The sequence below is a fragment of the Mustela lutreola genome, chromosome 8 (genome assembly GCF_030435805.1).
Source record: "Mustela lutreola isolate mMusLut2 chromosome 8, mMusLut2.pri, whole genome shotgun sequence".
In the NCBI taxonomy this organism is placed as follows: domain Eukaryota; kingdom Metazoa; phylum Chordata; class Mammalia; order Carnivora; family Mustelidae; genus Mustela; species Mustela lutreola.
The window spans coordinates 22,610,921-22,624,417 of NC_081297.1; the positions used below are offsets into that span (position 1 = coordinate 22,610,921).

Consider the following 13,497-nt stretch of genomic DNA (forward strand, 5'->3'; position numbering starts at 1 on the left):
TGCTGTGGCTATGTGGTCCAATTTTAGTCCTTCAAATTTTACCTCGTGTTCAAAATTAATTTTAAAAGACACAAGAAAGGTAAGATACATTTTCAAACAGGGGGAAAAAAAAACAAACAAGACAAACATAATACAATAATAGCACAAACGCCACAAGCACCACTCTAAAAGCAACCTAAAACATGGAAAACAGTCTCATCTGTGAATCTCAGGTCGTCTCTTTGGTTTTGAGCTCTACATTGAAGTTCACCACATCATCATTAACAGAAGAATGAATACCAGTGCCGAAGGCATCATAAGCACATTTGTCGTAACATTGATACCGCCTGGGATTGTACTGACAATGTTTAGAAGCCAAGGCCTTCTAGCTATTCAGTATAAGAATCCCTTTTCCATTATTGGAATTAGGAATACAAATTGTACAGCTACCGAGAATTTTCATTTCGAGTCTGTATTACGTGGCCCCATATTTTAGAGGTCTTTGGTTCCTTCGATCTCTGGCTGCCAACTAGAGAAATGTGACCCATGCTGGTCATCAATCAGCTTCTTATTCAATAGGGTAGCTACAGAAATTACCTTATTTGATGGAATATTGGTACTTTATGCCCTACGGATACCGACACCATCATTTTTATCTGCCCTTTCCCGCGAACCTTATTTTGTTCCAATTCTTTAGCTGAAAAATCGTGATAAACATTTTTAAAGGCTGGGAATTTAAGGGTACGCAAACTTCCAAAAAGGCATCTCGACTGACATGGTTTGAGTTCGTGTCACCGCTCTGGAAAACCCAGAGCGTCTGAGGAATACTGATTTTCTAGGCAGCAGCGCTCGAGCTCAGTCAAGGTTGCAGGGGTGAGCTGCGCCGAGAAGGTAAAACCGGGGACCGGGGGGGGGGGGGCACGGGTGCGGGTGTGCACCAAGCTGGGGCTGTCTGTGTTAACACACAAAAAATCCAGGTTTTCATTTTTGGAGGGCCTAGGTCTTGCGTTCTAAAAGTAACGATCATTTATTAAAAAGAAAAACAAAAGAAACAACAAACTTCCCAGTTCGGTCTCTGACACCTCGTGGCTGATTTTAGAGTTCCTCCACGTGGCAAAATGCTTGTGTGCAGGGCAAAAAAGCCGAGGACACAGAGTTTGAGGCAGAGGAGGCTTTCGTCCCCACCCGAGTCACGATGTGCCTGCCCATGGTTGCGCCGGACACAGCGACGGGAGGAAAGAGGATGCCAAAAGACAGTCCAATTGGCTCTGCAAAGTGGCGTGCAAAAAGGACGGAATGGAAATTGTTTGTGCGGGGGGAGGGTGAGCAATGTCCTTAAAAAATGCTTTCAAGCTACAAAATGGGCGAAAGGAAACAGACTAGGTCTGGAGTCAAGAGAGCTCAGGAACACCCTTGGCTTCCAGTCAGGGGACCAGGAGCATCACCGCGTAGCATCTTGGCCGGCCAGCGGCAAAGGTGACCTAGGCACGGCCACTGCCCCGTCATCCGACAGGTGACCTGACTGTGACGGAGGAGGCAAGAACATGGGGAGAGTATTTATAGAGGACAATAGGAAAAACTCACAGTAGACCGCCAAAACAAGCCTGCAGTTTTCCACTGGTCTTGTTCATCTGCAGATTTTGCACCTAGTGGATTAGAAGTTTAAATACTGACTAAATTAAAAATTGAATACTTTTTTTTTTTTTTTTTTTTTTTTTTTAGTACAAGCTATGTATCTGGATATCACAAATCAGATTCTAATAATGGTTTTACTATGCTTCATAGAAGTTAAAATTTCTGGAAAAAAAAAAGAGAGAGACAAAGACAGACAGAATAAGCATGCACAATAAAGGTGCATCATAGAAGTCGTCAGTGTTTGACGTCTGGGAGATGTTGAACCAAAGTCCCTCGGTGGTAAGATATTATTCCATCAAAAAGGATAAGTACTGTAATAGTGCCTTAACAGGTCACTCGCTGAATTTCGTCCGTTTGAAAATGCATGGACTTCATTAGCTGTTTGACAGGTTCTTTTCTGAGGACAGAAATGACCGTGTTTTACCCAAACTGTGGGGCTTAATGCTAATGATGCCAGTGGCAGGATAAACACACCTTATGTCAACGTCAACTTACCGATTTCTGCTTCTGCTTAGCTACAGCAGCATGGAAAAGAAACAAAGAATAACACAGCATGCACGTTATTGGCTTCTCGAAAGGACGCAGACAGTCAACAGGACTAGAAATGTGACGCAGTGCAGGTGAGCAGGTGGACAGATGGGAGCTTGGAAGTTAATGTTACCTTCTTAAAGAAGGGCATTCTTTTCTCTTTGGAGTGGGGTGACGTTACACTGTTTGCACTGGGTTTAGGGGAGCGATGGTTGGCTTGAATATCATTTCCTTCTGCATCTAAGCCAGTAGCATCTATGTCTATAGCTATATACAGACAAACAATTCAAAAATCATCAGGGAGACAGGAGAGGAAAAACAGGTTATATATAAAAAAAAAAGAAATGAAAATAAAACGAAAGCAAATAAAACAAACCGTAGTATAAGATTGATCGTGAGTGCTCTGCATGGTCAACAAAGTAAATTTCAAAGGGTCGGGCACGTTAAGAAGGCAACGCAATCAAACCTAACAAAACCACAAGAGCCCCTCACGAGATCCATTGGCTCGAGCACGTGAGTTTTATGCTAGATCTCTTGACTGGTATTTTTAGAGCAACACTCTGAATCTGTAGTTCCAAACAGAGTACTGACAGTTCTCCGCATCGACCGTGTGTAAGCACGGCACAGAACATCTGGCTTCACGTCTCATGGTATCTTCAGCTTTTCCATCGTAAACAACTGCACTGTAGGCGCTGCCTACAACTCCTTATTTTGCTTGGTTTTGTGTGGAAAAAAAAATAACAAGGGCAAGGTGGAAAGCATCACTAAAACCACAACAGGCATGTGAGGGGAAGCGAGAAGAGAAAAATCCCCAATTCAGGGCTACAGGAGGCACACGGTACAGGGAGGCTTCCGGGATGGGCAAGACCGAAATGATTTCGAGATGGCATGGACCCCTCCAGCGGGGCTGACTGGAAGCTAGATAGAAACCTCTGGACCCCCCTCCCCGATCTCCAAATGAAACGAGTCTAATAAAAATGACATAATAAGGGGACTTCCGCTGATCCATACGAAGCCTTAGATCAATGCATTAAACCTGAGAGGCAGAGTGGGAGGGCACGAAGACCCTAGAGAAAATGACATGCCTCCTTGTCTGGAGAACGAGAGGTTTAGGTCTGTGGTTCGACATGCTTTCACTTTTGAAATCTTTTGCCTTGAAAACTGGAGTGCTTAACGATGAACTGTTAAATGCAAAAGAAAAAAAAGAAAAAAGAAAAAAGAAAAAAAAGCCATACTCTCATTTCCAGGTTTATGAAATATTTCCACCAGCAGTTACTACAGAGTTTTATCTGCTGCAGAATCCGAGCTGGAGAGTATTTTGAGGATCACTTTCAACCCTCTTATTTTTAAGATTGAAATGAGGATTCAAGAGTTTCAGGGACTTATTGTTGGCAAAAACCTCTGCAGAGCCAGGACTCGGAAGCTAGGCTCCGCGTCTGCGAGCCCCTGTCCCCGCACCTCGCTGCCCCGGCAAGTGAGCGCTCCTCATCCACGCTGCCCTCCGTCCTCAGCCCTTCCTTCCCCCCAGCCAAGGTTGGGGGGGTGGGGAGGGTGGGGGAGGGGGGGGCTGGATGGAGTTTGTGTGTGTGTGTGTGTGTGTGTGTGTGTGTGTGTGTGTGTCGCGTCCTCACTGCCAGGATTCAGGAAGGGACCGCAGAGTGGAGCTCAGGAGAAAGTTACGCTGTGGTTGGTTTAGTTGAGGTCACAGAAAGGAAAATCTACTCTAACAAATACCAAGGTACATTCCGATAAGGAACACATTACCATCTGGAAATAACCATTTGGGGTCACTGAGCAGCTCCCATCCCTGCACCCCACAAGGAACACACCAGGTTCACACGGGCACCTGCTGCTAACTTCTTCGACGGAGAGCAGATAGATCACCTGACGGGCATCACATTATATTTCAATTTTGAGGCTGTTACGGGTATGAGGTGACTCAGCCTTTTGGAAACTATGATCTCTCGCTTCATCGTTCCTTTGAGTCACCTGAGGAGGTCGAAGGTGTGTGATGGAGAGATTCCCTGGCACTGTTGGCACAACATCACTCGGATCAACACCTGCTCACAGAACGAGCACATAGGATTCGCTCTCCAGGGAAAGGACTCACAGACTGAGTTAATTCCAGCTAGTTAGTTAGACTTAGCTAGTAAACAAGTCTTTTGTCTTTGTATCGCCCACACAACGCTGATGTGCTGACAGGTTCAGCACCTCTTCTGTGACAGAAACACTCTATCTAACTTGATGCTCACTTTTATCCAATGCTCTAATGTTCCTCCTACTGAATCCTAACTTAGGAAGCGTGTTAGTGTCTTCCTGGCTACAATGGAGAGCATCTTGGTCAGTTTTTCACTCTCTCTGAAGTAGACCTTAACCAACATCAGGTAAGTTTCCCTTCTGGTGTTAACTTCCCATCTACTTTTCCCTTTCTCGTCTTTTCTTGGGCTTATAAAGGCCACCTTTAAGGGACAGTCCTCCTGAGAGCATGTCTGAAACTGAGGATACCTACAAGCCTCTCCTGAGTTGACAGGGCATCAGCAAAGTTTGTGCATTAGATTTTATGATTTGGTCCTTCAATCTGGTGTGCTCTGATCAGTGGGTGGATTTAAAAAAAAAAATAAAAGTTATAGTAAGAGTGGAAATCCATAAAAAGCTTAGCTGTAATACCGCCCAGATGTTTGGCGACCCACACATAGCCTCGGAGCCCAAGACAGGTTTGAAATTCACCTATATTTGGACCCAAGGGCTCAAAAATCTCAAATTGAGAACTTTCCAATTTATTAGTTCTGACTGTTGGTTAACTTAAATTTAAAAGCATGTGGGTTCATTCCAAAACACAGAGAATTCTAAAGCATTTGGCCACTTATAAAACATATTAAAGGAATTTACTAAGACAGTTAAGAAGCATGTTCAACTCTTTTCATGGCTCCATGGACTTTATCAGACTCAGATGGTTGCCCCTTTGTGTCTGTGGACCTTGGCAAACATTTGTATTTACTTGGGAAAAACTACTTCCATAAATAAGAAAATGGTTTCCTCTATCGGTCCGCAACAGAATGACTGTTCGGTTTTTTGTTTTGTTTTGTTTTTGGTGGAGAGCCTCGATAACATTTTTTGAAATCTGCTTTGTAACTTCATCTTAGACACTGGGTCCAGTCGAGGGGGGTGTTGGGGTGACCCCTGAAGGCATGCACATGTAGGCATGGGGTATGTGTTGTGTAACTGGCAATCACCCCATTACCCAGATGAGAAGTGGAAATTTTTCCTTTTCCAAATCCTTGAGAAACTCCAAGTATAGTTCCTTTAGGCCAATGCTTGTATTCTTCAGTTTAGCAGTGGATCAGGTGAATTGTAGGTTAAGGGCTCTGGGAGATAACAGGGGAAAGTTAGGGACTGTAGACCAATCAATACCGATAGGTTAAGTGGTTTACCCTACAGGTAGAGGGGGGGATCTTCTCTGTAGAAATTCTCTAAAGTTTTCCTTTAGAGAAGTTGTGGCATTGATATGAAAATGACAGCAGGTCCCGGATGTGCTGGCTATAAATTCATAGTTGGCAAGTATCTCCAGTCCATTAAGTCACGAGTGTTTTCTGTTCTCGGTATTCAGAAAAGTTATTCTCAAGTCCTGTATCTGTATAAAACTTGCATCAAGTTATCGTAGCCAATTAAACGTTAGTTTTAGTAATGGTAAACATCTGTCTACAAAAGCAGAATGTTATTTTACAAACACACAAAGTTACTCTTCAAAACGCATGTGGCCTGTTCTCCTTCTATTTCCAAAACCATTAGAAGGCTATGATACGGCTGAAGGAAATGGAAACCTTTTCCTGGTCTACAGGAGGACCGCTGATCTCTGCGGCCTGGGCTGTGTTGTATCACCATAGGACGTGACATTTTCCCATTTCTGGACCCTGGTGACCATCCTCTAGAGTCTCTGAGACAGCTTTGAAGATATATACAAAGTATACAACTTTCTACCATCATCTCTGTAATTTTACATCCTTGACAAGGAGCGGAGGTAAGCTTCCCTTTGCCCTGTGCATTCAGCAAATAGCTCCCCTCCGCGGGTGGAAGGAAGACAGAAGCCTCACACGATCCCTAAATGGGTTTCAATTTTCATTTCAAACATACTCTTTCACTTGATTCGGAGCAACTCAGAATTACTGCAAGTTCTCCGTACATGGTATTTGAAATCAATACACATCCTAAAATAATTTCTTTCTTATTTAAGTGCTCAGATTTTGCACTTAAAAAGTTCTGTCATTTTCATTAAGGCGGCTTTGATTGGCCTCTAAGAGCCACCAATGTTCAGGAATGAGGCATGATCAGGAGTAACAGGGGAAGCCTGTTCTTAAGACAGGCCAGTTAGAGGGCAAGCACTTCCCTAACTTGTCCACAGATGAACACTCCAGCTTCCTCGAAATCACACAAGGAATCATTTCGCTCAAAATACTCTGCCGGTGGGGCACCTGGGTGGCTCAGTGGGTTAAGCCACTGCCTTCGGCTCAGGTCATGATCTCAGGGTCCTGGGATCGAGTCCCGCATCGGGCTCTCTGCTCGGCAGGGAGCCTGCTTCCCTCTCTCTCTCTCTCTCTCTCTGCCTGCCTCTCCATCTACTTGTGATTTCTCTCTGTCAAATAAATAAATAAAATCTTAAAAAAAAAAAAAATACTCTGCCGGTAAGTCCTTGCAATCTTACCCTGACTCAACTGTATCTCTTAGCAAACTAAGATTTTGATGATTATGGACTTTCTGCAATTCTACCAATTTGTCTTCAATGTATAGACAACTCCAGAATGGTGGAGTTGCCAGATTTCACGAAGGAAAAAAAAAAAAAAAAAAAACAGTCAAATTTCAATTTCGGAGAATTTTTTTTTAACTGTAAGTATTTCTCATATAATACACGAAAAAAATTATTCATTCATCTGAAATTCAATTTTAACTTGGTATCCTTCTCCACTGCCTTGGAGAGAAAATAGGAGTTACTCTTCCCGCAAGTGTTTCTGTCTCTTCTCAATACTTCTACTCATCTCCTCCGTCTTCCCCAGAGTCTTTGGGGTAAAGTTCATGTGAGGTCAATCACTCCATCATAACTTTATCCTCCTTTCCTTGCCTTTCGAAAACTTTTATCCTTCGGCCTTTACTGAACGTTGAGGCCAACAACACACGTTGCCCTGTCACTGATGGTGGGCATTTGTCCCTTTGCTGCCCATGACGCTGTGCCGGGTACCACTGTGGGAGTGTGTGTGTAGGGATAACAAATTAAATACATGCATCACTTTGGTCATCTAAACAACTTATAGTGAACACATGAACATCGTTCCTTTTTTCAAAGCCCTGAAAAAACTTCCCCATATTATTTCTTACTCCATGTAGGCCCTCTTATTTCTGATCGCTTTTAACCCTTCTTGGGTTCACACAGGGATCCTGTATGCAGAGTCACACAACTAGGGGAGACCAAGGAGAGCATGAAATGCAGACGGCACCATTCTGCACTCATCGCCTACTTACCGGATGATGGCGGTGTAGATTTTCTGGAACTAGGTACTATGTCACCCAAACTGGATGATGAATTTCCTCCTGATTTACTGGAGTAAAGCAAAAATTTACATTACACCTGACACTTATTTCAGATATTAAAACATTTGTCTTGCTCAATAAATATGGTTAGTCATTGTGTTTCTACTGAACTTTAAATCTGTCTTTCCTATAAGGAGGCAAATAGTAATTTCCCAGTGGAGATTCCTGGAGTACTTGAAACAGCCATGTAATAGTCTTGGTTTCAAATTCCTGGTTTAATTTTAAAAGGCCCTGAGAGAACGGAAGAGAACTAGGGTAATTTCTGCAGCCCTCACATTCTCTGCCAGCATCAGAGACAGAGTGCAGAACTTTCCTTTGCTTCTTCGGCTGGGTACCCCCTGAAGCAGTGCCGAGAACCTCAAGGTTAACACCAAGATTATGGTTTTCTTCTCGTTTGGTTTGCTTCTTTGTCTTGGCTTGGTTACTTTTAGCGTATGAAGTCTAAAAGTACTCAAGCTTTCCTGAGCAACCTATAAAAGAAAAACACTGCCCTACGGAACTTGCTAACCTTTGCAAGACATACAGATGGACAGGACAAACACGGTGTGACATGATTTAACCCTCTAATAGCAATTAGCCTTCAGAATGTGTCTCAAGCGTGACTAATATGGAGGCTTCAACCTGGTTCATGGAGACACGATTTGAAGAGCACGTACTGTGAAACCACCAGATTGTAAAATTCGATAGTGTCTTGGAAACTTTAGACTTACCGGCAGACATTTATGTATTTTTACCAGCATCCTAGCACGCTAAATGTCCTAGTACTACTACCCCTTCACAGATGATGATGGGAAGGAGACGCGGGGGATGGGCAATTTTGGCAAGACAGTCTTACCGCCTAACACTTATTCTCAGCGCCAACCCTGGGTCTAGCTGAAAGAATCTGCTACAGTGTCTATGCACCAAAGGGCAATGTTTAAGTTACATAAATATTAATATGAAAATATAAATTCCACTAAACACCAGTAAGCAGGCTGAATTGTATTGCTTCTGCCTGGCATTTTTAAAGCGTAAAACAGACCAACATCACAAACTTAAAGCAGCTAGCAGGAGCCGCTGTATCTTTCTGAGGTTCTTAAGAGATACCCTGGTACATTTTACAAGGATACCAGACAGGACGCAAAATTAATTAAAAGTGGTATTGACAGAAGCAATTTCTGGTCATTTTACAAGAATAAAACCCATTACACCAGGATCAAAACATTTTCTTTCAGAAGTTTTTTTTGTGTGTTTGGATTTTGTTTTTACTTTTTCTCAAGTCCCAAGTCCAGTTTCAGTTCAAGCATGGGTCTGTTTTACATTCTCTTTGAATTTTAATAAAAGTCAAAGTATTATTTGGATTGTATAAAATTTCAACAAACACCGCAAACAGCCAAAATGTTCAAAATGCAAATTTGTCCTTAACTTTTCATTCAAGGCAAATGCCACATTCTCGAGTTCTGCCCTCCACTTACTGCCTTTGATTTCTGCCGATTTTTGTAACTTAAAAATCAGAGTCCTTTTACATACTGCTGAATTCCAGTTATGTCCTCAAAATAAAAACTGTATTTTGAAGGTTAGAAAGCAAATGTAAAAATCTCTAAAAGCAACTAAAAATACCTTCACCGACCAAGGCAAAAGTTTAGGTAAAAAGGACAAGATACAGGACAAAATAAAATCAAGAGAGTCAAGAGAAAAGCCATCCAGTTATAGGAAAGGCAACCTAGCTCTCTAGAGTAAGTTATGTTACTCCCCAAATGTAATTTATAGTCTTTTAAGGGGGAAAAAAACGCAAGAGCAAAACAGTCTACCTGATAGAGTAAATATCAGATGGCGGTATGAGTAAGGATCCGTTCTGTCCTTGGTATACTAGGCCCTCCCTACGCGATGTGCGCTGGAGCAGAGTAATCTGTCCGAGGTCAGGCTACAGTCAGACTGAGCCAGTTTTCATCCCAATTCTGCTGCTTACTAGTTGTGCAGTCTTGGTCAAGGTCTCGGCCTTCTCTTTGCCTGCTGCCCCGTCTGGAAGTGGGGGCTCTAATACCTGTTGTTTCTACAAGTTCTTCAAAGCTGAGCCAATGACTTCCATCAGCCCAGGGATGACCACATGGGAAGCAGAGGAAACCGTGCTTCCCTGACGATTTTGGCCATAATATCTCCCTTCCTACGCTTTGGGAAGTAGCTCTCCCTTCTTGATTTGTACATGAACAAGCAGAGAAAGATATACAAGTGTATCTCTGAGCAAACCCATCCGCAATTTTCCATAATACATTCTGCAGAACACTATTGCAAAGACATGAACGAAGGAAGATTTAAGATAATTTTAGTATATACACGAAAAAGATCCCCATCCCAGTGCCCAGAGGCACAGTATACACTGATATAGTAAAGGCTCAGAAAAGGGGCGCCTGGGTGGCTCAGCCTGTTAAGCGATTGCCTTTGGCTCAGGTCATGATCTTAGGGTCCTGGGATTCAGTCCTGCATCAGGCTCCCTGCTCAGTGGGGAGCCTGCTTCTCCCTTTCCCTCTGCCCCTGCTCCCTGCTTCTGCTCTCTCTCTCTCTCTATCTCAAATAAATGAATAAAATCATTAAAAAAAAATAAAGGCTCAGAAAAATCCTCAAAGTAATTTCCCTATTACCTAGTATTACCCTAAACTTACTTCACCAGGAAAACTCTTGAAAATGCCGAATTATCCTTAACAAATAAAGACAACACGAGCATCCCCTGAGATCACATCAAACCACAACAACCTATAAACCACCAAATTGAAAACGGCAATATCTATATCCCATGGAAATAGAAAATTTTCCACATTATGAGATTTTATTAGCGAGTACTGAGATACCAGTATCCATACAGAACGGATCCTTACTCCATAGAGAACAGACGAAGACCCAATAAAGCCGGAGAACACTGGAAATTGTACGAACAGAATCAGACCTTCAACACCCCACGAGTCAGCTGCTCATGCTCTGTTGATCTGCCCGGATCGACTTCTATGGGACTACATGCGTTTCAGTCTGACAGCTGCCAATAACCTAGGGCTTCATGAGAGCCAAATATGGGGACAAGGTCTCCAGAAAGGGAGGAGGGGATGCATCTGAACTAAAAGAACCTGACAGTTAACAAGATACTAAAGAAGATGGTTGGTCCAAACCAAAAATGATTTTCTATTTCACTTACTGCTGATGCTTGACCAAAAAATAAATAAATAAATAAAATTCTTGCTAATGCTAAAGTATTACCTTTGACTACAAAGGATTTTGCAGCATTAGAGAAACAAATAAAATCGAAGCTAGAGAAAACAGAACCTAGCTGTTCACATCCCTTCTCCCAGGGAGAAGCAGGCTGTGTTCTCAGACGTGTCTACATACTGTTCAATTTCAAATTCACTCCATGTCTGAGTGAATTCTTCTCGGTCTTCCAGGGCTGCTTTTACGGAGGGGCACACGACTTCAAGACTCTTAGGAAGGATTACTCAGCCCCAGTGTATTCATAACTCATTCAGTTGCTATCGCCAAAGGCAGTTTTAACTGGTTTCATACTGGGTTTCAACCCTGAAGTGCATAGCAGTGCGTAGAACTGAAAACTCAAGTTTCCCAAGTGAGGATAAAATGCACAGATCCCAAGACCTGCTCTTGGCCAGCGATGTCGAAGACCGTCGTGTCTGAAACGCCTCCCCACCCAGCCAGGCAGCGAGCGACACTCGGCTTAGTCACCGAGGCAGCTCAGGGCCAGAACGTTTTCAGTAAGAGATTAGGACTTGAGAACAACGTCTGCAATGAAGCCCAGATTTAATACTTGATGCCTCATTCTTAATGAGAACAATTAATTTGATTCTTTCCCAAATAGGATGAAAATCAGACGCTAGGATGCCATCACTAAACCATATCGCGAGTCTGCTTTTCAACACGTAATAAATACTGTAGGACACAGACAACACGAAGACACAATTGACCATGTAATGTAGACTTTTACACAAACGCGGCTTTTCTCATACCTGGAGTAGAATTTCCCTTGCTTGGCTCTCTGTTCATGCTGCAGCCTCATATTTTCTAGTTTCACTGGGCTTGGGATGAATCCGATTTCACAGCCTTCTTTCACCAATCGCCCTATCCACCAGTCATTGTTAAATTTCTAAACACAAAATCAAATTTGTTTGCCATCAGTGCACAGAATATGTTAATTGTTTTATGTCTATGTTACGGTTTATGTCTATGTTAACTGTGTTCGGTGGAGAGGGTATTATGGCAATTACGGTAAACTACGCCTCAACATCACAACTGAAGAAACTCTACTGGTTTCATGGTTGAGCATGTACGAGGGAAGTACTGTCAGTGAGCCTGAATTCCAGCGAGGCTCTTATAGGGTCCCTCCCCTGGTTCCTTCCTACCAAGAGACCATTAGGAAGGAGGGAGTGTGACAGACGCCTCTTCCATAATCAGATTACTTAAACGTACTAAGAGTGGTCGAGAAACACTGAAATCTACCTGAAATATCTTATGTCAGAGCAAAATGTCCCTCTGTACAAACAGGCTTCTAATTCCCATGGCACAGGGTTCAGAGAGGAGTTCTCCACTCATGTGGATGTTGACAATTTCTCTCTTGCCGATGGAATATTTATCCTAAGTCTTTACGATTTGGTCTCACGTCTCTCAGTTGACTGGTAGCTTTCCAGTTTGTTCTTGAACATTTCAAAGAAGGGCCACTCTGTTTTTCTTTTTCTTCCATGGTAGAAAAGAGATCTCTCTTTAAGCAGCAGCTTAAGCCATCAGGAGGGGACCACAGGTTAACCTAACTTCCTGTTGTAAAGTCCGATTCCAGGCATGTCATTAATTCTGACAATATTTTCTACCTTTCTTCCTATCCGGTATTCGTATCTCTTTCTTAAAAGTTAATGAAATGGTAGGCTCTATATTCTCCAGGCTTGGTGCCTGGGTGGCTCAGTCGGGTAAGTGTCTGCCTTCGGCTCAGGTCATGACCGAGTCCCACATCGGAGTCCCTGTTCGGGGGTGGGGGGGGCATCTGCTACTCCCTCCACTTCTGCCCTTGCTCAGTCCCCCCAACTCCTTGCTCCTGGTCTCTCTTGCTAATAAATAAATAAAATCCTCAAAAAATAATAAATTCTCCAGGCTTTTTTTTCCCCTTACATACATAAAAACATATTTGAGCCAAAACTGTACCTTTCTACCTCTTTACCAAACAGTTTTCGAGGATGGCTTTATTTTTTAATAAATTTTTGTTCTGTGCGTTTACTCTGGGCTCTTGTAGCCGGCAGGCGTCATCTCCTTTACTTAGAGCCCGCATCACAGGGAGCCCTGGAATTTACATGCGCTCCTCGTGACATATCATCCCTCAGGTGCAAGTTGCTCCAGTTCTCATTCCTGCAGGTCCAAGGAAGCCTCACACTCACACACCGTGAACATCATTCAGGGGGAATTTCTGCTCTTTTCATACCATGTTCTGCACAGCAGGCATTTGATAAATGTTGATCCAAAATCAACCTTAATTAAGGGTGTATTTTTCCAGTGGATGGAGATGAGTCATCGTTTAATGACAGGTGGAGACTTTCGGCACGGAGATAAAGGGAGTGTCCTGCTCACTACTCCTTGCCTCAGTGGCTCCAGTGCCTACATTCTTTCTTCCACTGCAGACATTTAGCACCCAAGGAGGGTCCAGGCATTGTGGTCTGCATTCAGGCATTGTCAGCAGAGAGGTGAGATCATGAGCTCTAGGTATTATTAAGCCTCCCCAGATGGTTAAACTTGTGATAGACGTGAGGGGGAGACGACACA

General features: G+C 43.1%; 1 protein-coding gene across 10 annotated transcripts in view; it reads right to left on the reverse strand.

The window, feature by feature from the left end:
* CACNB2 (calcium voltage-gated channel auxiliary subunit beta 2) overlaps nt 1-13,497 on the reverse strand; it is a 380,480-nt gene that overhangs the window by 27,466 nt on the left and 339,517 nt on the right. For 7 of the 10 annotated variants that reach the window (XM_059184005.1, XM_059183999.1, XM_059184004.1 and 4 more), the window contains 3 exons: nt 11,703-11,839; nt 7,654-7,730; nt 2,276-2,409 (listed from right to left, as the gene is read on the reverse strand). In XM_059184005.1, the coding sequence (XP_059039988.1) occupies nt 2,276-2,409; nt 7,654-7,730; nt 11,703-11,839 (348 nt within the window). Of the gene's footprint in view, nt 1-1,563; nt 1,626-2,109; nt 2,130-2,275; nt 2,410-7,653; nt 7,731-11,702; nt 11,840-13,497 lie in introns of all 10 variants that reach the window. The other 3 variants (XM_059184002.1, XM_059184009.1, XM_059184000.1) reach the window with 2 other exon arrangements.